This window comes from Piliocolobus tephrosceles, chromosome 3 (genome assembly GCF_002776525.5).
Source record: "Piliocolobus tephrosceles isolate RC106 chromosome 3, ASM277652v3, whole genome shotgun sequence".
Lineage (NCBI taxonomy): Eukaryota > Metazoa > Chordata > Mammalia > Primates > Cercopithecidae > Piliocolobus > Piliocolobus tephrosceles.
In genome coordinates this window covers 123,716,988-123,743,951 of record NC_045436.1, presented here as the reverse complement: position 1 = coordinate 123,743,951, position 26,964 = coordinate 123,716,988, and the positions used below count along the sequence as shown (strand labels likewise).

The window sequence follows — 26,964 nt, the reverse complement described above, 5'->3', positions numbered from 1 at the left end:
TCAGGAAACAACAGGTGTTGGAGAGGATGTGGAGAAATAGGAACACTTTTACACTGTTGGTGGGATTGTAAACTAGTTCAACCATTATGGAAAACAGTATGGCAATTCCTCAAGGATCTAGAACTAGATGTACCATATGACCCAGCCATCCCACTACTGGGTATATACCCAAAGGATTATAAATTATTCTACTACAAAGACACATGCACACGTATGTTTATTCCGGCACTATTCACAATAGCAAAGTCTTGGAATCAACCCAAATGTCCATCTGTGACAGACTGGATTAAGAAAATGTGGCACATATACACCATGGAATACTATGCAGCCTTAAAAAAGGATGAGTTTGTGTCCTTTGTAGAGACATGGATGCAGCTGGAAACCATCATTCTTAGCAAACTATCACAAGAAGAGAAAACCAAACACCGCATGTTCTCACTCATAGGTGGGAACTGAACAATGAGATCACTTCGACTCGGGAAGGGGAACATCACACACTGGGGCCTATCATGGGGAGGGGGGAGGGGGGAGGGATTGCATTGGGGAGTTATACATGATATAAATGATGAATTGATGGGTGCTGACGAGTTGATGGGTGCAGCACACCAACATGGCACAAGTATACATATGTAACAAACCTGCACGTTATGCACATGTACCCTAGAACTTAAAGTATAATAAAAAAAAAAAAGAAGTCAAAAGTAAAAAAGTAATCAATATTAAGAAAGAAATGGTTTACCTATGGATAGACAATAAAATAAATTTATATGTAATTAAAGTAAAAAAAAAAAAAAGAAACAGCAAGAAGATAATTTTATCAGCTATAAATTAGATATAGATCTAGTATTGAAATATGGTGGTGGTGTGAGATATCACTTGCAAAACTTTAGAACATTGCCTAATAGTAAATGCTATGTAATTAATGTTAGATAATTTTATACTTTTATTACTATTACCATGTTACTTCCATTAGGAAAAGAGGCTTCTCTGCAGGTTTTAGAGCATACCCTTCATGAATATACTTTTCACAAAGTACTCATTCAAGAAACTATGATGCTTTGATATCAGATGTAGTCAGAGCTCATTCATGTGTCTAAATTAAGTAGCTGCATTCAAAACTCTGGCATAAATATTTTATTTGGCTCCAAATGAGCTTGAAGAAAATTTTCTAAGTTCAAAGGATTTTACCCTCTAGCCATTGCTTTGACTAACGTAAGAAGCATGCCAGGCATGTAGCAAGAACTCAAATACTCCTTGAATTAACGATTCAGACTAACTAAAAAGTTACCTTGAAGAGAAAAATTCCAATTGTATTGTAAACTATTCTTCTATGCCTAACTATTGTAATTGTGTTTTACAAAATTTTGTCTCCTTACCAGGCTACTAAGAGTAAGAACATTTATAGAAAGGACACTGCTTTCTTATATCACATGTCCTAGACTTACCTTTGTGTTAATGTGCAATAAGTGTCCAAAAATGTTTGTAATGGATAATTGTGAAGATGTCATTTACAACCTATCTTACTTCAAGGGAATTAAAAGTAAGTGCAAAAGGCTAAATTTTAATAATATTTTCTTGAAACAATAAAACCTACTGTTTTATATAAATTTACTTGTTTCTCTAATTTCTAGCATGGTCTGATGACTGTAATTATGATAGCCTCTATTATAGTATTGGCTGACTTCTAAAGAATTTTTGCTTCAGAAAACTGTGACAGTTCAAATGGATTGAGTTTCAACTGTTGAATAGAACACAAAGAGAAATAGGATTGAGTAGTTTTATGTCTAGGTACAAGATTTGAATATCATCATGACAATCAAAAGGAAGATTGGCCAGAAAATATAACTTTTAACAGGCATTAAGCCATTTCCCAAATTAAATTTATCATCTAAGGAACATCATAGATTAAATTCACATATGAATAATCTTAAAATTGATGGCAGCGGCGGCCTGTCTGGAGTGACCACTGCAAAGGCATCGACTGCAGAGGGGAAGGTGAGGCCGAGGTTATGCACTCTGTGGAGCCAACAGAAGATGGGAATTGATGGAAGCCCACCCCCTTCCAAATCGACACGGCAGGAGCCCTGCTCTTCTAGGCACAGCTGCAGCCACCCAACTGCGGCTATAGACCTTGGCATCCCTGTGCTTTCGGGAACCCCAAAAGACTCCCTGCCCCTGAAGGCTCAGACATGCCTGCTCCTGCTGCTTGGCCTCTCCTTGCTACTGGTGCCAGCTCTGATTTCAAAGAAAAGTTGAGAATAAGCCTGGGCGCTGTTAAAACCTTGCCAGTGTGTGTGCATTCGGGGCAGTGCTGACGCACAAACCCCCTGCTACCTAGGTATTGATTAGGGTTCAAGTTCCCTTTTCTCTACAGAACTCAAGGCTAACTAAGGGGAATATTGTAAAGTTTTCAGACGACCTCACAGTTACAAAGAAGCTTTCCAGAATTTAACTCAAGTATTTGAACTCACCTGGAAGGACGTTATGCTACTTTTGAATCAGACCCTGACTACCACTGAAAAGCAGGCCACCCTGCAAGCAGTACAGAATTTTGGGGATGAGCTTTGTATCTCATATAGTTCCAGGGAAGGGGATGAGCCTTATCCCATTGGAAGAACAGCAATAACCACTGGAGGACCCTAAATGTGACTGCAATGATTAAATTGAAGAATGAAAGAGGAAGAACTATCATGTGTGTATCCTGGAGGGATTATGAAGGACTAGGACCAAGCCTCTCAATTAGTCCAAGCTATTCATGATAGAACAGGGATTAGATGAAAATCCCACGGCCTTTCTGGAAAGGCTAAGAGGGGCCTTGGTAAAGCACACGTCTCTAACTCCTGATTCAGTTGAGGGACAACTGATCCTGAAGGATAAGTTCATATTCAAGCATCCCCTGGCATTAGGAGGAAGCTTCAGAAACAGGCCATGGGACCAGATAGTACTTTAGAGAACCTCCAAAAAGTGGCCACCTCAGTCTTTTACAATAGGAATCAGGAGGAGGCCCAAGAGAGGCAAAGGAGACACAAGAAAAAGGCAGAGGCTCTAATAGCTGCCTTGCAGGCTCACAAATCCGAAAGTCCCTTGGATGGATCTGTTAACTGCTACAAATCCATATAGTGCAAGTCATTGGCACTTTAGGAAGGACTGTCTGGACAGCAGGAGGAGGCCACTTTGACCCTGTCCAATTTGCAGTGGGGACCACTGAAGAACAGACTGTCCTTGGAGACAGGTCACTGGGTCCAGCTCAAATGGTCCAGCAGAACTGATGGGCCCTGGGTCACTTCTCCCTGGCTCTGATAGTTCAGAAGTCAAATGGAGAAAAGTAGACTTCTTCCCAGACACTGGAGCAGGTCTTTCAGTTCTCTCCAATACAACTCCCCTCTCCTGTCTTGGCAAGATCGTGGAGTCGGAAGGGCATCTCAGGAACACATTTAACCCAATATTTTTCCCAAACCCTTACTTGTAGAGACCTCTTGCTTACTGTTCTCACCTTTGTTCTGTTCCTCACTTAAAACATTTTTATCAAGGACTCTTTAATCCTGAACTCCCAGGGAATTATCTACCCCTCTAAAGAGTGATTTCTCCTTTAAAGTTTAACTGCCCCCATACAAGATTTAATTTTTTTGACCAAGATGAAACAGCTCTAGTCACAACATTATTTTTCAAAATAGTCTACTTTTAGATTTTTTTTTCCTTTTAGCTCCTCTTTGTATAATAATCACACTTGATCGAAGCACACTTAACCTCCTTGTAAAATGTGTTTCTTCTTGTCTAGAGGCCATCAAACTCCAAGTGGTCATGAAACGGGAGCCTCAGATGATGGCTCCTTTCTTCCCAGGGACCCTTAGATAGGCCTCTGAGAGAGATCTGACTGCTGTTTTCCCCAAAACAATGCCCCCTATCAGTTTGAAACAGTTAAGAGTAGTCACTGTCCCTATCCTAATGACAGTTAGATGTACCTCTTCACAGGGGGAATTGATGGCAGTGGTGACCCATCTGGAGCACCAGTTGAAAAGAAGCTGGTTGTAACTGGGGAGGCATGGCCTGGGCTGTGTGCTCCATGGAATGAGCAGGAGACAGGAAAAGACAGAAGCCTCATCGACTCCCTTTCAAGTTGGCAGGGGAGGAGCCCCACCCTCCTGCATGCAGCTGCAGACATCCAGCCACAGCTGAGGACCCAAGCATTCTTGCACTCTCAGGAGCCTGAGAAGCCTCCTGCCCCTGCAGGCTCAGAAGGGTCTGCTCCCACTGCCTGGCCTTTCCCCACTCCTGATGCCCACTCTGATTTTGGAGCAAAGTTGAGGATGAGCCTGGGTGCTGTTGTGACCCAGGTATATGTGTGCACACTTAGGGTGGCACTGACACACCAGTCCCCTGCCACCTTGGCCCCCTATGAACTTTGGGAACCAAAATGAGCACAGGGGAGAGGCTGAGGGAAATCTGAGAGTGGCTCAGCCTGGGCCTGCAGTAACCCCTCAGCATGAACAGCCTGGATGCTGTGGACCGCATGTTGATGGTGGCAGGAGGCAGACAGGATTCTGGACAGAAGGCAGGAGCTCCCACCTTCAAGTCAGGGATGGCTTGAAGTCTAGGGGCCTAAGCTATTACTTCTTTGGTCTGGAGTGAGAAGTTATGGTGCTTTCTCCAGCCTGCCTATGGCTGCTCATAGTCCAATCAACACACACTTTCTTCCTTCTGAAGCCCATAAAAACCCTGGACTCAGCCAGATTGGAGAGACAACAGGACTCCCTGTGTACAGATAGGAGATACCCACCGTGGGTCTGTTCTCCACTAGGGGCTTCAGACTTGAAACAACATACCTGCAGATAGGAGCTACACACTTTGGGTCTCCTCTCCACTGTGAGCTGCACTCATTGGGATGATCTACCTGCAGAAAGGGGCTACCCACTTTGGGTCTCCTTAAAGCTGTACTGGTTACTCAAAAAAGCACCTCTTCACCTTGCTCATTCTACAGTTATCCATGTACCTCATTCTTCGCAAACATGAGATGAGAATTTATGACCCACTGAGTGGTGAGAGTAGAAGAGCTGTAATACAAACAAGGCTAAAACACATCCCTCCTCTACACTCACCATATTGCTAGTGAGAGAACAGAAGAGTGGCAACCCTTTGGGGAGCCCAGATCTAGGGTTGCTCCGAGTCAGGAATTTGACAGCCTCTTTGGGGCTTTGCAGTTTCTGGCATCTCCAAGTTTCCAGGCACCACCACATTCACCTCATCCAGACATGATGCCCACAGTGAAAGCTACTTGTGATGCATCTGATTTAGCTTCAGGCTTGCACTGATCAAGTACTTGTGCTGGTACCAGGAGCAACCCACCCCTCCACAGCAGCCAGCGTGCCTGGCTGTGCTCAGTGGCCAGACCCTGCACTCACTCACTCATGCACCCCTCACTGCTCCATGCCTGGCGTGCCTTTTGCAATTGTGAGATTTGGGTTGGTAACACGAGACAAGTGCAGCCTGCCAAGGCGAGTGGGCAGAAGGAGTCCAACAGGCCTGAGCAAAACTCAGGCAAAGGTTCCCCTGGTCGCAGAGGCTTCTGGCTGGAAAAGCAACACCCTAAGAATCCTGTGACAAAATCATATATAAGGCCAAGCAGCATAACAGAATTCTTCCTCTTCAGGAGACATTTTTGGCTTTTTTGTTTCCTGTTTCTAAAATTAGCAAAAAGCTTTAAGTGTTTGGTTTACATGCAAGAACATGTGCAAACAAGGGTGGAAGAGTACATGTGTGCAATGTCTAAGTTTTTACTTCTAATTGTGTATGTGGAGTTAATTTAAAATAAAAAGTGAAGCTCTGCATGCTTGAAATGTAATTAAATTCAGGATCACATAATAAGTGATCAGAAACATAGTACTAAAAAATATTCTTTAATTCCATAACGAAGGTTGTATTTAGAAAGATTCAAAAAAGAATTGCTTCTGTAAACTAAAAGATGTTTTCCTTTGTATGTCTATACCACCAAATCTTGTAACTTTAAGCTTTTCATCACCCTCTGAACTATTCAGAAGTTAATTTTCAGAATTTAGACTCTGTTTGAAATAAGGACACAGACAAATAAAAAAGTCAACTTTAGAACACTAATCATATATATATATATATATATATATATACATATATATATATATATATATATATTTTTTTTTTTTGAGACAGAATCTTGCTCAGTCGCCCAGTCTAGAGTGCAGTGGCGCGATCTCAGCTCACTGCAAGCTCCGCCTCCCGGGTTACCGCCATTCTCCTGCCTCAGCCTCCCAAGTAGCTGGGACTGCAGGCGCCCGCTGCCACGCCGGGCTAATTTTTTTGCATTTTTAGTAGAGACGGGGTTTCACTGTGTTAGCCAGGATGGTCTTGATCTCCTGACCTCGTGATCCGCCCGCCTCAGCCTCCCAAAGTGCTGGGATTACAAGCGTGAGCCACTGCGCCCAGCCAACACTAATCATATTTAAAGGATTAAAAGGAGGAAAAAATAAAGTGAAAAACTTTCTTAAACATTTAACAGGAAAACAGTGAGAATATTCATTGATGAAAGACTGGTCAATTAAACATTTAAAAATCTGTAAAATAGTAAATATAAGAGATAAACTCCACAAAATTAGGACAAAAGAAAGTTATCAATGCCCAATGTCATTAGTGATAAAAGAGAAAGATTAAAGAGCAATTTCAATATGCTGTGCATATAAAGAGGCTTAATTTATTTCCATCCTAAGATGATTAGCTCATAGTTTGTGGAAGGCATGTCAATTGTTTTATAATCCTGTACAAAACATTTAAAGGTTAATGGGAAACAGTGGAGAGAGTCTGAACCCTGCAGAAAATACCCCATAGATTACTTAACATATTTAAAAAGGAAGATCACACACATTCTAAAATTGTCAAGAATTCTAATATGTTATACTTCTTTGCCATTTTGTTAAATAGGATTTTTCCTTCAAGATGGATACTTTATATTATTTTAAATTGTGTCTGGGTAGGAATATTACAAGAGGTTTCTGCATAATCAACTTAAGCCTGAAAATATTAAAAAGTCTCTATATTTGATTTATTTTTCATCCTTGAGTGTATTTTAGAATTTTAAAAGTTAACCTTTTTTCTTTGAAAGAGATTAGTTTCATAATACCTGGTGTGTCATCATTTGCAATTTTTTTTTGTCTAAGTAAAAACACAAATTTTTAGTGAATATGGATCTTCAAGATATATTTCCTCTTGGGCCCAAATCATAAAATAAATTGCCAATGAATATTGCATGCAAGCAATATTAATATTTTGCAATATATCAAAATAAATGAACTTATTTAACCAATGATGAGTCCAATTATTTTTAGTTAAATGATGTTACCTAGGAGCAAATATCTGGGTTATCATATCATATTCCAGATATTAGAAAGTATTAAGGGTAAGCTCAAAGTGAGATGAAAGTCTAAATGGTGTGTGTGTGTGTGTGTGTGTGTGTGTGTCTGTGAGAGAGAGAGAGAGAATCAATCATATTTTGGCACAGAGAAAAGGGAGAAATATATCTAATCCTATATCTTTACATATTTCCTAGCACAAGCTTTTTAAAATAATTTGCTATTACTCAAATATAGTTTCCCAAATTTATGTTAGGTTTTGGCCACATTTCTTCATTTAATTTTCCATTTATTTAACAAATCTTTACTGGGTTAATTCAGGACGATCTAGGTACTACAGGGTGAGTTAGATTTAATTGGTCCCAACAAAAATTACAAAGTTCATTGCCTTAAATGAGATAGAAAAAGTCTTTCAGGAATCATATCATTTAACTTTTGAATAGTTATACTCATATAATAAAATATAAAATGGTTTGTCCATGAAGAGTACAATACAATGGCCAAGGATGTTTCTATCATATGACAAATGCTCCCTGAAATTCAAGAAAATACATCCAACAAAATAAAGTAATTAAAATTTCATGCAGAAAATTGGCTTCTAAAAAACTATAAGCCTCAGATTTGTTTTTGGCGAAATGTGCTGTCTTTTCAACTGCAAATTCCTAGTGTCAGCATCTTAAACTGTGTTGCAAAATTAAATTGGATTAGGAAAGAATTTTAATATGAATGAACAATGTACTAATTGCTTAGATGTTGCTGTTTTTAAAAGTAATTACACTTTCATTAGACAAAATGTTCAAAAATGTTTTACCAAGCCTTGGATTTGGCAGAAAATTAAGCTATGTGTTTTGAGCATAGACCTGATTCTAGTACAAATGAGACATTATACTAAAATTTCATTTTTCTTGAACAGCAATTTCAGGTATATATAGAATTTGTGTGTGTGTGTTTGTGTGTGTGTGTGTGTGTGTGTGAGAGAGAGAGAGAGAGAGAGAGAGAGATGGTTAGGCTTTGTGTCTCCACCCAAATCTTATCTTGCATTGTAATCCGCATAATCCCCGCATATCAAGGGAGAGACCAGGTGGAGGTAATCGGATTATGTGGGCAGTTTTCTAAATGCTGTTCTCATGAGAGTAAATTTGTTCTCAGGAGATCTAATGGTTTCATGAGGGGCTCCTCCCCCTTGTCTCTTCCCCCCTTCAGCACTTCTCCTTCCTGTCACCTTGTGAACAGGTGTCTTCCTCCATGATTGTGAGTTTCCTGAGACCACCCCCGGCCATGTGGAACTGTGAATCAATTAAACCTCTTTTCTTTATAAATTACCCAGTCTTGAACAGTTCTCCATAGCAGTGTGAGAACTAATACAGAGTGTATGGGTGACTTTGTATGAATGTGTGCGTGTATGCACTACAATGATACTACCCTTCAGTTACCAAATAGTAAGTAGATTGAAAGTTCTTTCAAATATTTCTGTCTAATGCTAAAGATACCACATAAGGTTAAGCAAGAATCCGTAGCAAACTATCACCTATAAATTCACTGTGCTAAGTCTACAACAACATATTTCTGATATTTGATGCGTATCCTTTAATAAACTCTCAAAAACACAGATTTATTGGATTCTAGACTTTGGTTCTTTTATCCATTTTTATTCATTTCTCCTAAGTGTGCACACAACAAATACAGAATCTTCTTACAACCTCCATGTCCATAAATATAACTAATGTTTATTGAACTTACTAGAAAGGAAACCACTAACTCTTATCTCAGTCCAAAATAAAGAAATGGCATTACAAACCAGCTCTGCAAAGGCGTCATCTATAATTTGGGGTGAAAAAGACACATTGTCATGTGGTAGTTTCTTAATAGTTACAATTCATGCAACTTGATTATATTATTGTATCAAAATTGGACAAGACTAGTGAAATCAGCTTATCTTCCAGAAAGCAGGGATACAGGTTGTGCATTCTCCCCAGGTGACTTCAGAGAGATGAAATCAGTGGGGCACTAGATAGCCATCCCCCTGCCTGGGATGGGCTTAATTGTCCTCAACAGAATACAAACTATCCCCTAGCTAGAAATTCTAGAAATACATAAATGCTAATCTAACATTAAAAGTAAGCCATGAATTACTGCATATTTTCTTAAGAAAACTTCAAACAAATAAATAAGAACCATAAGTAATAGAATTTTCAGATACAGTGAGGGAATGTTCAAAAGATTTAGTGATATTTTATAAAAATAAACTGTTATTTCCGTAGTTTAAGGATATAGTCATAAATCTTTTCAGAACACAATATGCAGTACTTTGAAAAGTGCCCAATTCTGTATATTTACGAGTTGAATAGGTGCTGAAGAGTCAACAGTAAATGAGTAGAACAGTAACAAAATCAATATGAACATTGATTTCCTGGCTTTTTGGGGGGACCTTATGGTACATTTTCACTTTTTTTCTGAGAAATAAATATTTCCATGAAGACTTTCATTAAGTTTTCTATAATGGTCTAATACCAAAATATATTTTCAAATGGATAGCTCCCATTACTCAATATCCCTTCTAATAATTGCCTGGATTTAAAAAATATGTGAAACTATGTTTATTGTAGGAAAATAGCATACTCTTGTTTTATTTACTTCACTTTGTTTTACTCTACTTTATTTCATTTTATTTTTTATTGTTGATTATGCTCAGCTCAATATCAGAAAACACCTAGAACAGCTCTTATTGAGAATTGACCTCTTTTTTGTATAAAATGAAAAAATGTAGATACATAATATATTATATATTCATGTATCTATTTCGATAATATTTAATACAATTCACTTCAAATCAGTATACACCATAATTGAAATATTCAGGTTGAAATCACTTAGAAGCTGAAAATAAAAGCAGTCAGTGAAAATGTTTGGTCATTTTCTAAGTAGCTTGTTTGCCATAATTTCTGCTTTGGATACACCACCCTGTTAGGATAGAATACTGGCTAAATAGAATCATGTCTTATTCCTCAAAAATATACTTGGCACAGAGATAACTTTTCCCAAACACTAATTAATCTTGAAGCAGACAACCATATATACTTTTGAGAGACAAAAAGTTTCAGATTAAAAAACCTGTGTCATATAAAGAGATATAGCTATATTAACCGAATAAACAATAACACATCAATGCAGCTCTTAGGAAGAGAGATACCTAAAAAGAGAAATTGTGGGCTTAAAAATCATCAATAATAGGAACAAGATAAGGTTTAGGAATTGCATCATGTATTGAGATTATCTGCTGATATATTGCTTGCCTGATTTGTTTTGGGATGTGCTTAACAGTCAAATGGTCAGATCAAGGTGAGGAAGAGATCAGCTGCAAAACTTCAGAATCACAGCTTCCTCTCTTACCTTCCACTGAGGAGGAAGCCGATAACCACTGCCAACAAAATGACTCCCACTGTCACAGACACAGCAATTATAGGAATCTGGCTTTGATCGCTGGATGCTGCAACTGCTGATAGGAGATACAGAAAATGGGGCTTGTGGTTAAAGTGATCACATGCATTCAAAATAAAGGCTGCTTAATAGACAGTAATCAATTCATGATTTAAGCAATTTACCCAGACTTGACTGAGATTTCCCCTAATATCCTTTCTTAAAAGTGTGTAATTGAAGTCATCTTTAATAGAAAATATTTACTTTCCAAATAGAGATTTAAGAGCATCGCTAAGTCACTGATTATTTCCTTGTCATCATAAAAGATGAATGCATGTTGTTTGCATAGTATTCATCTAGGGGCCTTAGATCTGCAAATTTAAATGGAACTTCTTTATTGACTTCAAACACCTTAATCTAAATAGGAGGTGCCAGGTATATAAGATTTTATATTTTTAGAGTTTGTATTCTGCTGTTCTCTAGAAAAAAAATCTGATGAACCCAGGTAGGACTTTTTTCCCCATAGACATTGGAGACAAAATAATGTGACTATGACCTCATTGAAGTAAAATATAATATCAGTATTCTGAATATTACTACAAAAACACAATGTAAAGCACAATATAACCAGTAAGTATATTTCATAAGTAAATTCACTTTTTGAAAAATGTCAAGGCAAACATTTAGAAGTGTAGAAATCTATCTTAAAATTGGATATATTTACATCACCTACTTTTTTATATACATAGATTTGGATGAAATGTTTTATATTTTAGTATAAAATTCCCTTCATAAGAGGAATATGAACATGAGTAGGCAGTTGTACTTAAATAAGCAAATACATTTTATTTTTGTGCTAACTAATCTGGATTAAAATAAAATGCCCATAGGGCAAAATAAATTGTACTAATGCTCTTAAGAATCTCTCCATAGAATATGTAGCATGCTTCTTGTTTAATGACATGATCAATTTGATAACTTCAAAGTAGCGCTAGTTTAGCTCTATGGTAACAAATATTGTCACAGAAATTAGTAACAATCTGTGTTTTCTTTTTCACAACCCCATACCAGATCTTGGCTTACCAAGAGTTTTGGATCTCCAAACACCTCCCTTTCTATTTTACTCACATTGTTCTTGATTCTTTCTAACCAAAACTAAGTGATTTGCTGATGACCCTCTTGCACTGATCCGCTTTTAACTATTTTAGACGAGTGTTTAGATCCCATTATTATTAACAGCTGGTTGGAGTAAAACTATTATTTTCAATACAAGTCAGGGCTCTTACCTTCTCCCTTTTTGCATAATATGTACAAGAGTCTTGCCCTGTTTTCTCCTAGTCTCTGACGCTAAGGTCGGTGGTAAGAAATTTAGTTATAGGCTACAGTATAAATGAGGCAGGAAAAAACTACCCCCAGAATTGCTAATACCCTTTCCCCAAGATCTGCTTTATTAATCTCTAAACTCAGATTATTTCTACCACTACTTTTTTTTCCTCTCTTTCTCTTTCTTTTTTGGCAGAGGGCACTGTTTCTAGAGAAACTTCACTCAGAAACTCAATGTTATTTGAGTAAGCTGCAACTGCTGCTTGAATGCCTTAATTCTCTATTATTAATTTCTTAGTAAAATCATCCCCATAATGAGTCATCTTCATATGCTCCATGTATTAATACATTCCCACTTCCCACATTTGAGAAATGCTAAACTTTCAAAGACCTCCCTCTGGAAGAAATTTTTGCTGCCTTATAAACTATTGTGCTGCTTATAAGCCTGAGTAGATATCACCTTTAGGGAGAAGTAAATCTTTATATCTAAACTTAGTAGGATTAGTTCAATCCAAATTGGAAAATAGGTCCAGCATTTACTACACATATGGGTCAAGAAAATTACTTAAACTTTTAAAGTCCTATTTGCATAATCTCCAAATAGGGATAATTTCCTTGGATCATTATATTTCTGTTAAGATTAAAGATAATACATATAATGCACTTAGCATAGAGCTTCAACTACTGACAGCCTTAAATAAATAGTAAAGTATCACTTATACTTATTATCTCCTGCTTTATTTACCGTTCTTATATTTCCTATTTGTCAGCATCTTGACAGAGGCATCTGAAACCAACCATATCTAAGAACCAACATTTTAAAATTATCTCTGAATTTTTTTTATTCTTCTGCCTTTGAATTCCATGGATGAAGACATTTGCAACATGCGATGAGTACTTCTCTATTTAACTTATCCTCCACCATGATTAGTGTGGGGAAAAGAGAGATCAGCCTGTTACTGTGTCTATATAGAAGGAAGTAGACATAAGAGACTCCATTTAGTTCTGTATTTGAAATGCTGTTAATCTGTGACCCTACCCCCAACTTTGTCCTTGCAAGAGACATGTGGTGTGGTGACTCAAGGTTTAATGGATATTGGGCTGTGCAGGATGTGTCTTTGTTAAACAAGTACCTGAAGGCAGCTTGCTGATTAAGAATCCTGCCCCTCCCTGGGCAATGGAACATCTCCGGGAAAAACCCATTGTGTGCTTTGTTTACTGAGTAAGGAGAAAACCGCCTTTAGGAATAAGGTGGGGCTTGCTGGAGCAATACTGCTAAAAGGTTTATGGAGATGTTCGCATATGCATCTCAAGGCACAGCATTTTCCTTTGAACTTATTCATGTTACAGGGATTTTTGTTCTTATGTCTTACTGCTGATTTCCTCCCTACAATGATCCTATTTTCTAGCTACTCCCTTATCTTTTAGATGGTAAAGATAATTATCAATAAATACTAAGGGAACTCAGAGGCCGGTGCCAGTGTGGGTCCTCTGAAAGCACAGCACTGGTCCCCTGGGTCCTGCTTTTCTTTCTCTATACCTTGTCTCTGTGTCTTTATTTCTTTTCTCAAGTCTCTCATCCCACCTAACGAGAAGCACCCACAGGTGTGGAGGGGCAGTCCACCCCTTCAATTAGGAGTTTGACTTAGCTGAATGTATACCTTAAACTTGAAACTCTCTTCCTCTTGGTTTTTATGGCATCAGACAAGCTGTTTTACTCTGTCCCTCTCTATGAAGCACTACTTTGTCAGTTCTGATGGCTCCATATTCTCTTCCCACAGTGATGTATGAATGATTCTTCATGAATGCTCACTCCTGATCCTTCTCATTACTTATCCTTCTCACTTCTCTCCATTTCCTTCTGTCTTTTTTTTTTTTTACATCTTCCCTTTCTTTCTCCCTCTCTCTGATACTTCTTCCTTCATGATATCAATTAATAACTATCACGATGACAAATTTATATCTCCTACCCTTATTTCTCTCCAAAGAATCCTTCCATTTTTTATAACAAACTGTTTAGCCCTTTGTTTGGATTTCATTGTTACATAAAAATTAACATGTTTAAAATTGGCCTTTATATCACATCTACCCCCAAAGGCATTAACGAAAACATATATCAACAAATAAGCATATCATTAATCAAACCAAAAAATCAAACTGGTTTGATCTCTTTCCGGTTTCTTTGAACTATTACTAAATCTTTCTTCACTTCTGCTTGATCATTCATTATCAAATACTTTTGTGTTTCTTTGATGTTTCTCCCCATACATCACTTACTTCCATCCAACATTACCCTATTTGATTCAAATCTGTATAATCAAAATGGTGGAATATGGTTCATAGCATTTTCACTGTTCTCTCTGCCTTCTATGTACTCATATTAAATATCAAAAATATCATTTTTATGTTTCCCTGATCAAAAACTTTAGAAAGTCCTACTACCTTTGGAAGAAAATTCTCAAAAGCTCAGTCTAGTTTTCAAAAGCCCTTCTAATCTGAGTCTAACAATTATTCCCACTCTTAATGTGCCAGTTTGGGAACTCTCACAGATATAGTTTTGGAGGAAGAGTGCACAATTACTCAGAAATAAGGGTAAAAACAGAGTAACTTCAGATTGGCCAAAGTATTATATTTGAGAAAAAATATAAAATTTTGGTAGTGTCAATTTCTTCATTTTTAGTAATTTCCAGGACCTACATTAACGATGCGCACCTCTTTACAGAAAAATATATTGCATTAAAATAATTGCTAATGGCATTCAAAAGATTAATATGCTAAGTTGATACATTTTATGAACATAGTTTATAAGTAACATCAAATCACAAACATTAATATTCTCTGTGTTTATCTAATGTCCTCTGAAATCAGATCATTTTTGTAAAAAAAGCAATTAGAGACCATTTTGTGAGGAAGAATTTACAGAATATATTTTTGTTTATAATTATTTTAGTTTAATTTATTTATATAGTTTTATTATTATTTTAAATTTGCCATATTTTCTAAGGTTCTTGATGGGTTTTAAATTTTCTTATGTGCATGTGTGTGTGTGTAGACAGGGTCTCACTCTGTCACCCAGGCTGGAATACAGTAGCACGATCCTGGCTCACTGCAACCTTTGCCATCAGGGATCATATCACCCTCCAATCTCAGCCTCCGAGTAGTTGGGACTACAGGCATGTGCCACCACATAAAGCTAATGTTTGTGTTTGTTTTTGTTGTTGTTGTTGTTGTTGTTGTTGTTGAGAAGGGGTTTCACCATTTAGCCCAGGCTAAATGAGCTCAAGCAATTCACCCACCATAAACTCAGGTTTTAACTATTAACTGTTTCACATTCAATAATTAATTTGTGAACAATTTCTAATATGAAATGATTAATCAAGATTTTTAAATTGTTTATTATTTTATTTGTCCTGAGCACACTAATGATATCATTAATTATATTAATTCAGATGAAAATAGATAATTTACAGGTTACCGTCAATGCCTTCATGCTTGTTTATTTGTTTAGGAGTGAGACAAAAATATTTAGGTCAAGCAGGAGATATGGTAATCACGTTAACATACTGTTAAAATTTTAATCCTTAAGATATATACCTTTATTTATGCATGTCTCTCATTTTCTTATGTTTACTAAAAATTAGTTTATTAATGATGTCGTTTTGGAAAAATAGCTGGGAAATATCATGGGAAGACTTAAAAGAAAATGTTGAAGCAATGTAACACACTATGGTGAAAGATCACCAATTATAAAAATTAATATTCTTTGTAAATAATAATGTTTCTTTAAAAAAAATCATTACACATTTGCATCGTACCTGGAAATTTTAAGGCAGCATATACTGAGAAGTCACATTTTTTACCTCACCTTGCTTCCCACACTCCTGATTGTATACAAATATTACGTGGATATTCTCTAGACTTTATTGCCTCAGCTATAGATGTGAAGAGTTCATCACTGAAGGTTAAAATAATTGTAAGAGCCAGATTATAAGTCTACAGGTCAGACTTAGAATTTGAGATCTTTCTCTCACAGCAATAGGTATCTATAAACTTTCTTAATCAGGGTAACTTAATCAAGGGCATAATTTTTAATAAGTAATATAAGTACATAGGAATCGGTAGAAACATTAAAACAATATAGTAGGCAAATTGGCACATGAAAGGATGTTGAACATAATTAACTAACAGTGATTTTCAAAATAGTGAGATATCACTACCCACTTATTCAAAATTACTAACAAATAAGTAAATAAATAATGACAATTCCAAATGCTGACAAGGATGTAAAGAGACCAGATCAATCACCCATTGCTGGTGGAAATGGAAAATGATACAGCCATTTTGGAAAACATGATGGCAGTTTCTTACAAAATTAGATATACAATTACTGTACAATCCAGTGTTGTACTTTTGGAAATTTATCCTAGGGAAATAAAAACCTACATGACACAAAAGTCTGTATATAAATGTTTACAGTATCTTTATTTGTGATAGCAAAAACTGTAATCAGCCCTGATGTCCTTCAACAAATTAATGGAGGTTAAACAAATTGTAGTACATACATATTAAGGATTATTATTCCATAATAAAAATAAAGAAACTTGATACACACCACAATCTGGATGAATCTGCAGGAAATTATGCTAAGTGAAAAAAGCCAATTCCAAATTAAAAGGCACATACTGCATGTTTCTATTTATGACACATCTTTGAAATGTGACAACGTTATACATGAATGGCAGATGAATGGTTTCCAGGGCTTAGCGATACCACAACATTTGTTCTTAAAGGTAGTGGATGTGGTTATAAAAAAGAAATACAAGGGATCTTTACAGTATTGGAATTGTTTGGTAACTTGAGGTTGGTGGTAGATACACAAACTTGTACAAGTGACCAAATGGCACAGAATCTAATACACATACATGTCCACATACACATTTACAGAGGAGTACAAGAAAATAGGATTAAATCTTGGATTGATTGCATCAATATCAATGTTCTGGTTGTGATATTATATTATGGTTCTGCAAAATATTACCATGGGGAAAACTAAGTAAAGTGTATAAGAGTGGTCCGTATTGCTGTTACAATTGCATGCAAATCCACAATTACCTCAATACAATTTTTAATAAAAAACACAATACCATTATTTCCTCATTTAGGCCGCACAGATTTGAGACAAATAGGTATAGCTGGATAAAAGGAAGTGATTCATTTTTAAAAATTAAAAGAATCACAAATATGATTCATGAATCTTGGGCATGTAGAGGTTAAGATAGATTCAGTTTCAGTCTGAAAGCTTCAAGATAAATTATGTTAAAAGAAACCAGGAAAGAGTTTAATGAGTTTGGATGAATGGTTTTACTCATGGTAAGTTTCTTTGTTGATATATATATAGTCACTGTTGTTGAGAATGGGGGTAGGGTAAAAAATCAATTTTAAATATATTATTTTTATGCATAACAAAATTAAAATGAAGAAGTTAACAGTTATAAGACATAAAGTAAACTTGGCAGAGGAAGAATAATTGGAGATTTTCTACCCAAATCTTCATATTAAATAGTTTTTCTAAAACAATTGTTTTGCATTCCTGTTTGTATTACTATTTGCATTTCTCTTTAAAGTTATCTTTTGACTTACAAGATAATGTGAATGAAAAATAAAAGCACTCATAACATTTTAACTTTTTGTTAACAAATGAATGAAATGTAATATAAATTAGTAAATAATAAATTCTATAAAAACTCAAATCGTAAAAAAGTATCAACTTTTCATTATTTGTATCATCATGAATTGAACAGGCAATTGGAAAATTCTTTTTAAAAAATATACTCACGGAAATTTTAAAATAACTTCCTATTCTTACATACCTGACTGATAAAATAGATTTTTTTTTTCTTTTTCTTTTTCTTTTTTCTTTTTTTTTTTTTTTTGAGATGGAGTCTTGCTCTGTCACCCAGGCTGGAGTGCAGTGGCCGGATGTCCGCTCACTGCAAGCTCCGCCTCCCGGGTTTACGCTATTCTCCTGCCTCAGCCTCCAGAGTAGCTGGGACTACAGGTGCCCACCACCTCGCCGGGCTAGTTTTTTTGTATTTTTTAGGAGAGACGGGGTTTCACCGGGTTAGCCAGGATAGTCTCCATCTCTTGACCTTGTGATCCACCTGTCTCGGCCTCCCAAAGTGCTGGGATTACAGGCTTGAGCCACCGCGCCCGGCCTAAATTAGATTTTTCTTAGTACAGATGGCTCATTAAAGTCAGAACTCTTTAACTATTACTTACCAAATAAAAATCACTGATAGCTTAACGAGGAAAAACACAAATATGTTTATTGTATGTTTACCGTAATTACTGCATTAAAGTACTTGAAGACCTTGTTGGGGAAATAATAAATGTAAATTAAAAATGAAATTATGATATAAAGTAAATAATTGCCCAGTGAAATAATCAATGTGGATTTCAGAAAATACTACAAAAATAAATGTTCTGAAAAAAAGTATTATTTTAATTGTCATTGCATATCTTCTCTGATTCTTTATTAGACAATAGGCCTTGAGAAAGAAGGTATTATTCCTTAGAATTATTTGAGTCACTTATAGCATCTTTGAGCTAAAAAGAAACCCTTTGATGGCTAGAAATTGAATAAAATCAATTTTAAAATAATAAGCAAAATTAGGCCGAGCATGGTGACTGACGCCTGTAATCTCAGCACTTTGGGAGGCCAAGGTGGGCAGATCACCTAAGGTCAGGAGTTTGAGATCAGTCTGACCAACATGGAGAAACCTCGTCTCTACTAAAGATGCAAAATTAATCAGGCACGGTGGTGCACGCCTGTGATCCCAGCTACTTGGGAGGCTGAGTCAGGAGGATCACTTGAATTCAGGAGGTGGAAGTTGTGGTGAGCCAAGATCGCTCCACTACACTCCAGTCTGGGCAATGGAGTGAGACTTTCTCAATATAAATAAATAAATAAGCAAATAAGCAAAACTATTACTCTAAAATGCTTTTTGAAACAAATATTCTATATTTTAGAATTAAACACAGTATATTCCTTTTGTCTGGAGAGAAGTTTCTGTGTGTTACTCACGTTGATTTCTTCAGGGCCTAGCAAAGCCTAATGTGTTATAGGTGTTCAAAATATTCTTGTTGTTGAGTTATATTCAGAAAATATTATATATAAAGATCAAAAAGGAATTAATATCTAATATATTCTCTACAAATAATAAATTCATTCTGTATAAAGCTTGTACATATATGTACACATATGAGTAAAAAAAATGATTTTACTCTCGTAGCTAGGAGGCAGTATGATATCGAAGTATTTTCATTTGCTATTAAAAATAATGCTATAATCTACTTCGGTAATAAAAAAATTAGTGGGTGATATTTCTTTTTCTCTAGAAATTATATAGAAAATGTTAAAAGAAGCTTACTTCAGGTAAACCTTTGTAAAAGTATACACAGGAAATGATTAAATATTAGTCCTGTAAGTCATCTGAATGAGTTTTCGTGTGCTTGGCAGCTACTATTTAATACATATGTAAATGATAGAATATTGAAAAGCCTGAAGAAAAACCAGTTGCTGAATGTGCCAACATCCTAGAACTGAGTAGAATTTATCTTTTTTTTTTTTTTTTTTATGGGATTTTTCATTTGTAGAGTTATCAAAGCACTCAAGCATAGTTTGAGATTTCATTTATGGCTTTGTTCCGAGAGTTGGTAGACCACATAAGCAATATTTATTACTAATTATACCGAAACAGAATCAAGTCTTGTCAAGATGGCTAGCTTATATAGCATGCCTTTTTTTCCTAACTCCCTTTTCGTTTAAAGGGGCAGGATTAAATAATCCATTGCTAATATTATGAGAATTTTCAGACTAATATCACATGTTCCTATTCAATCTAGTAAGAAAAGAAAATTTTCTGAATAGTATTAGAAGTTCAAATTTCAGTAGCTTCAGTTAAACTTCACTCATAGATTTTCCTTTGTGTAGAAGACAAATTTATAATTTTTTACAATGGCACCCTTTTCTGTATAAAATTCAGTGAAACAACACTTAGAAAGTTATTTTTACAGAATAAAAATTATTTTTAAATAATTCAATTAAATACACTTTAAAAAGAAGATCTTGATTTTCAAAGGGGATGTATAATATAGTTTTATTCATATTTTAATTTAATAGCTCTTCTGATTCTTACAAAGTAAGTTCATAACTAAATTATCATTTTGTTGACTTTTGAAAAAAGGAAATATGCATTTTATTTTCTTTATTTTAAAATTACTAATTTTTATGTAACTCGGCTTAAAGCAAATACACATACACACTGACACACATATACACTTCTGACATTTCACAGTACTGTGTATTTCTTCACAAAAAGCTTTATCAGTGTCTATTACTGTCTTTAAATTCTTTCAATGTGTTTAGGACAAGTAAGTAACATAAATATTTTGTTGAAATTAAAGGAAAATGTTTTACGCTATTTTATAGGGAAAAAAGTGATTCCAAAAGGCTGATCCAAAAAACATTCCCAGATTTTCCAGTTAAAGACAGTGCCAGAGATTTAATACTTTTTATGAGGTCAGATTTGTTCCTGAGAGCACCATTTTCTTACCAATCTCAATGCTAAAGAAAACTCCCTGTGGAATTTTCAAAGAAAGACTAAGCCTAGTAGCCTAGTTCAATAAAACAACTAAAAAAGTAAATGGCAATAATTCAATAAAGTATGGCAGCAGTGGAAATAAAGTCTTTAAAAGCAAGTTTAAACATTTTTAAAGTATCTCCTGAAGTACCATCTCCCAGAAGACTGAATGCAATGAGGAGCAGGGCCCAACGTGTTAACCCGCCGACCTACCATAATAGCATGACAGATGCTTCCTACCTGAAGGGGTCATGCCTGGGAGAGAGAGAGGGAGAGTGAGACTGACAGAGTGCCCAGGGAGGGTATTGATCCACTGACTCTTTTCTGGTAACCATTACTGAGACATGAGTTGACAGTAATTAAAATGACTTACACACTGGGGTGGTTTCAAACTCAAATCTTCGACTGAAGACACCATAGCCTGCTGCTGTACGTGCTCGAATTTGGAAGACATAAACTGAAGCTGGTTTCAAGCCCTCTGCAGTAATAGTTGTCTCTTTGGATTTGATAATTGTGTAGCTCGTTTCTTGGTCCTTGGGATGCACATGCACATACAGTAAAAAAGGCAGCATATAAATTAATAATGACAGCAAAATTTAGAACCATAGATCAGAAAATGAACCAGAAACCAATGGACTCTATTAGTACAAATATAATATTTTAGAAAAAAATCCTACACATCCTAGGTGTGCTATTGACATAGAATATTAAAGTCTTTTCTAGAACTCAGGGTGGTGGGTGACATTGTGTCCACCTATCCAGAATACTTGTCTTTGGCAGTAATACATTTCTAAAACTTTGAAAACATAATGTTGTAGGAGATTGATTATTTTACAGACTCTATTTTAGTATTGTTATTTGTGTACTTTTTTTCCTCCAATATAGTTAATTGGAGCATATCTAACATACTGCCTATTCATACAGAAAGTTAACAAAATCTCCCATTCTGTGAGGTAAGGCTTATGTTTTAACTCATTAGTGAATTCAATTTATAATTGTAGTTAGGTCTTAAGGTAAGAAATTAGTACTTCATTGGTGAAATTTAATTTCAATTATCTAAGCCTAGATAGAAAGCATTAAAGAAAAATGCAGATAAACAGACATTTTTTATTTATTTTTGAAAATGTCCCCATTTGGAGGGGCTAGGTAATAGTGGAGATGGAGTAGGAAAAAAAATTACTGGAAAGATAATTTTGGGAACTGAAACAAAGAGGAACTGTTTCTATTTTGATGCTAACAAAAGTTTAGACTAACCATCCATAACTCCTCATTATCTCTCTGAAGTTGCCACACCAACTTTAGCATGGATACTGAAATCACATGCTGAAATATAGCAGGGCCATTTTTGCTTTTATATTCAGTTTCCTTATCAGTAAAACTGGAGTAGAGACTTGCCTGGGTTTCCTCACAGAGATGGTGTAAAAATGAAACAGGTAATGTATGTGAAAGCAGTTAATGAACTGTAATAGGTGTTTTAATTTTCATAATTATTTTAAATATTTGTAACTCTAGTATGACATGTCAAAGTTGACTACCACTAATACTATCTAAAATATACAATCTATATAACATTCTTCTTTTAAAGCAATTTACCATTCCTCTTGTAATATGTTTAAACATACAAAATTATCTTAGAGTTAAGTAGGTCCAAAATTATCTCTAAATAGGTAAGGTGCAATTTATAAACCTAATAGCACACTTTCTGACTCATCATAGGCAAATGATTGATCTTTACTTTTTTAAACTGCAGATTAATTTAATTATCTAAACTTTAATGTATTTAGGAAATTTTATTAAAGTTGAGCAAAGGTAATTAAGTCTTATAAAATGTTACCTAATAATACCAGTAAATTTCTTCATTGACAAACATGTATTGCTCTTCTATTATCCACTCTATTACCCCTTCTGTATGCTAGGATCATAGCAGTAAAAAGCAAGCAATTTCTTAATGTGTTCCTTTTAACAACTGTAAACAGCTTCTATAAACTGTGAGAGTTACTAATTTTTCTGAGAATGCACAGGTTCTTGATGGAATAAACCTGATAATATCATTTATTATTTCTCCATATTATTGAAAAATATTATTTTCCCATATTATTTAAAAGTAATATTTCTCAATAATATTCTGCTTTCCAGTTTGGCTATAATTGTAGCAGTAACTCTCATTAAGTAAGTTAAATGTCTGTTTGCTGACATTTGTTTAAAGAAAATTTAACTCAAAGAAAAATTCTAGTCAAAATTTAAGTATAAAATTCTGATAGACTTCATATAATTATCATATTTACATAAAGGATTAACATTTATAATATAAAACATTAGAAGAAGGCATCAATGACAGCATTAGATTTCCAGTCATATTATTAAGTAGATGAGAAAATGTGGATAAACAACTCTGAACCTCAGTTTTTTTCTTCCTTAAAATGGAGATAAAATTATTTACCAAGAATATTGGAAGGAGACAGAGATAAAAATAATACATGTACCACCAAGCACAATCGCTACAAAATAGGTTCTATGTGGAATAGATTACTCTTAACTCTATAGCGTGATAGTAAGTTATCCCATTGACAAGTAAAAAATAAAACTACTTTTAAAAGCTTCCATAGTTGTTAACTCTAACTATTGAAGGTACAATGAATATATTTTATAAAAATATTAGAAATTGATACTTTTTGCCAAAAAGGAAAAATTTACAAGGAAACTGGACTGCTGCTCCTTGAAATAATGTATGATCTAATATCAATTGCACAACATTCTGTCTGATTTAACAATTAACGTTATGTATGTCTCAGTTGTTGTACATTGTCTCTCTCTGAGTTAGCCATACATAAGTTACTGAAGAGAATTTAGCAAAGCATGTATCTAGTGGATCAAAACCAATGAATACACATTGTGAATCATCTAAGCGTCTTCCAAAATTTAATTCTGTTTCATTCCTTTAAATCACTCTCATATTGTAATTTTCTACATATCACAAACTTTATGTAAAGATTGTCAACACCCACAATTGCCCGGCTGCCAAGTCCTTGGTCAGGGCAGTGCCTTTTGCTGCCTTCGTGCCCCAGCTGAGCAAATGAGCTACATTCCCCAGCTGCTTAGCAAACACTGTTCACATGCAGTGAGGGGAGGGCTTCAGCAGAAGGAGCCAGCTGGCAAACACCCTGCCAAGGGGCAGCCTCCCTTTGCCTCTGCCTTTAATTAAGAGATGGCAATGAGCCCATTCTCACACAGGAGCAGAGAAGCCCAATGACCTCTATTAGAGCAGGGCAATCAGAGGCAGAAATGCCAGCTGGCAAATGTATGTGCCCTGGAAAGCTCTGCCACCTGTGTCTGGCCAAAAGCCATCCAATAAAATGGTGGTGTTATTCTGAAAGCTCAAAATCAGCTCTGAAAACCTATCAGGATCCCTACCTCAATACAGGGTATAAAAGCTCATAATCCATAAATGAAAGTCTTGAAAAATCTTTATAGGTATAATATAGATATACTCAAATGTTTGGCTCACACACAATGGTCCAGGAATTAATACCTTTATTTTAAAAAGGAAAACACTGACCAAAATAATAACTCCCACCAATATATCATATAAAAATTTTGCTACTTTTAATCAATGTAAACAAGCAACTTATTATTAATTTATTGGAATATGTTTACAAACCTTTTTCTCAAGTCATTTTTTCTTTATTTGAGTTATACAGATCATATAATGGAATACTGAAGCATTAAATTTGAATTATTAAATATAAGACCAAATCATACTTAAATAAATGTAACTCAAAAAGAAATTGAACTATAAAGAAAATAATATCACAATATGGATAAAACTCAGTAGAAGAAATATTTAATAGAAACTCCTCATTACCACTTGTTGAATAACTTTGTTCTAACAGAAGCAGCAACTTTTTAAGAAAAGATAAATTCTCATTAATATTGAATATTACACATATAATGAAAGTAATGCATATGCTAGGAGGTGGTCATGAAAACAATCAAAGGTTATTCATAAGGGGAAAAAAATAGGAAAAAAAATTTGTTCTTGCTTTCCTCAAGAACAGAAAAGAAAGCTAGTCATTAATCCAGCTAGTTGATTCAAAGATAAAAGAAAACATAAGTACTTATTAAACTTTTAGTCTCCCTGCTGTTAACCCTTATTGCATCTAAGATAGTCAAATATACAGTTTTTGAATTCTATTTTGCATTTTTCTTATTTTGAAATCAACTTTAATCACAATGAAAATTGAGAAAGTTCACAACAGAATTCAGCATGTGCTAATATATATTTATATAACTCTACATAGCTTTGCATCAATATAGAGTAACAAAGGTTACAAAAACTTGAATAAGAAATATAAACCTTAATTTTACAAACTGTTTTTTGACATAGCCTATGTTTAAATCATAGACCTCTGGAATTTGCAATGCTGTTTTTTACTACTAATCTCACGAGAACAGTAATCAGTGAGAAATTTTAATGTCACTATATTCCACTTGATTAACTACAGTTTTGTTGACATTAAACAATGTTAACCATATCCTAACACAATTTTGTCTCAGAGGTATTCTCTAAGAGCACTCTTGGTGAATAATGTATTTGATAACCTATTTTTGAAATATGTGTCACCATTTATGTTTCCTAATGATCTGATAGTTGTATATAATACTACCAGTAAGTCATTCCTAGAAAGATGACTATTTCAAAAATGGTTGATTATTTATTTATCTATTAGCATAATCAATACATGAACATTGTAGAAACAACAAAAACTTGTAAATATGTAGATAGCCTTTCTCCATCACTCCCCATTGTTTTATCCTTTGTTGTATTTTTACATAGGCAATTGTTGAATCAATGAATGAAAGAAGAAAATTTATTTTTAAATTTTCTATACTGTGACGAATTAATATTCAATACACTTACCTAAACTCTTTTTTTTTCCCCCCTTTGAGACTGAGTTTTGCTCTTGTTGCCCAGACTGGAGTGCAATGGTGCGATCTCGGCTCACACTGCAACCTCTGCTTCCTGGGTTCAAGCAGTTCTTCCGCCCTCAGCCTCCCTAGTAGCTGGGATTACAGGTGCCTACCACCACACCCAGCTGATATTTTTTTGTATTTTTAGTATAGACGAGGTTTCACTATGTTGGGCAGGCTGATCTCGAACTACTGACCTCAGGCAACTAACCCACCTCAGCCTTCCAAAGTGCTGGAATTACAGGTGTGAGCCACCGCGCCCGGCCCTAAACTCTTTTATCTATGCATATATATATGGTAAGGAGAACCAGTTATTCTCCCTCTCTTTTCCAATACCCTAGCTTGGGCAAGTTCTTAGGTATTGTAAAGTAAGATTTTGTACTTCCTACCGTACATTTTACTCTTCCAGAAAAAAAGAAGGAATGATGTCTGTGAGTTTGGAAAAGCAATTGAGTAAGTAGTGTGACTCAGTCCTTCTCTTCTTTTTTGGGATCTTCATGCCTGCATTTTTTACATGTTCATTTCTATCCCTACATCCATAGGACCAACATTTCTGGGTCAGGGTCTCCAACCCAGTTCTCAGAGGCTGGTTTGGGTTCCCATCTATCTTTATCTCTTCCTTTAGAACTCAAGTTGTCCTAAGGTTTGTATGACATTCAGATCCAGCCAGTAGAAAAATCACAGATGAATGAGGTGGAAGTAGCAGGAAGACTCTTGGTGGCTACATATGTAAGCCACATACTCCAGCCCAGTTTTAGAAATTACAAGCTTTTTCAGCTTCCATCTGTATGACTCTTTCATCAATGACTCACTTGCTTATGAATTCAGAAAAGAGGAAAAGAGTTTATTACAACCTTGAGACCTGACCTCAATAGCTATTATGGCAAAATGTCTAAAAGTATCTCTAAGAGACTCATAGAACAAGAGGAAATCAAGAAAATATGGGGAATGTGATGCATATATGCTTTTATTTTTTAACCTGAAATTTAAACATAAACTTTATACTACAGTGCCAAATGTTTGCTAAGAATCTTTAAAAATTGTATGTGATATATGTGTCTTATCTTTTTTCATATTACCTTAATAGTATAGGTGTTATGTTGAGTTACTGGCCATAAGCACACAAGATTTCTCTGTTAGCATACTGCAGTCACTACTGAAAGTCTATAGCTTAAGTCTTTGTAACACTTTCAAATGTCCTATGACTTCATCTTTTAATGCTGTTCAACTCAGTTAAGCTG

General features: G+C 35.3%; 1 protein-coding gene across 4 annotated transcripts in view; it reads right to left on the bottom strand.

Moving 5' to 3' along the window:
• The window catches only part of EPHA5 (EPH receptor A5), a 351,284-nt gene that overhangs the window by 78,103 nt on the left and 246,217 nt on the right, over nt 1-26,964 (bottom strand). For 2 of the 4 annotated variants that reach the window (XM_023232142.1, XM_023232144.1), the window contains exons 7-8: nt 21,129-21,288; nt 10,764-10,869 (exon numbers count right to left, since the gene is read on the bottom strand). In XM_023232142.1, the coding sequence (XP_023087910.1) occupies nt 10,764-10,869; nt 21,129-21,288 (266 nt within the window). The remainder of the gene's footprint in view (nt 1-10,763; nt 10,870-21,128; nt 21,289-26,964) is intronic. The other 2 variants (XM_023232143.1, XM_023232145.1) reach the window with 1 other exon arrangement.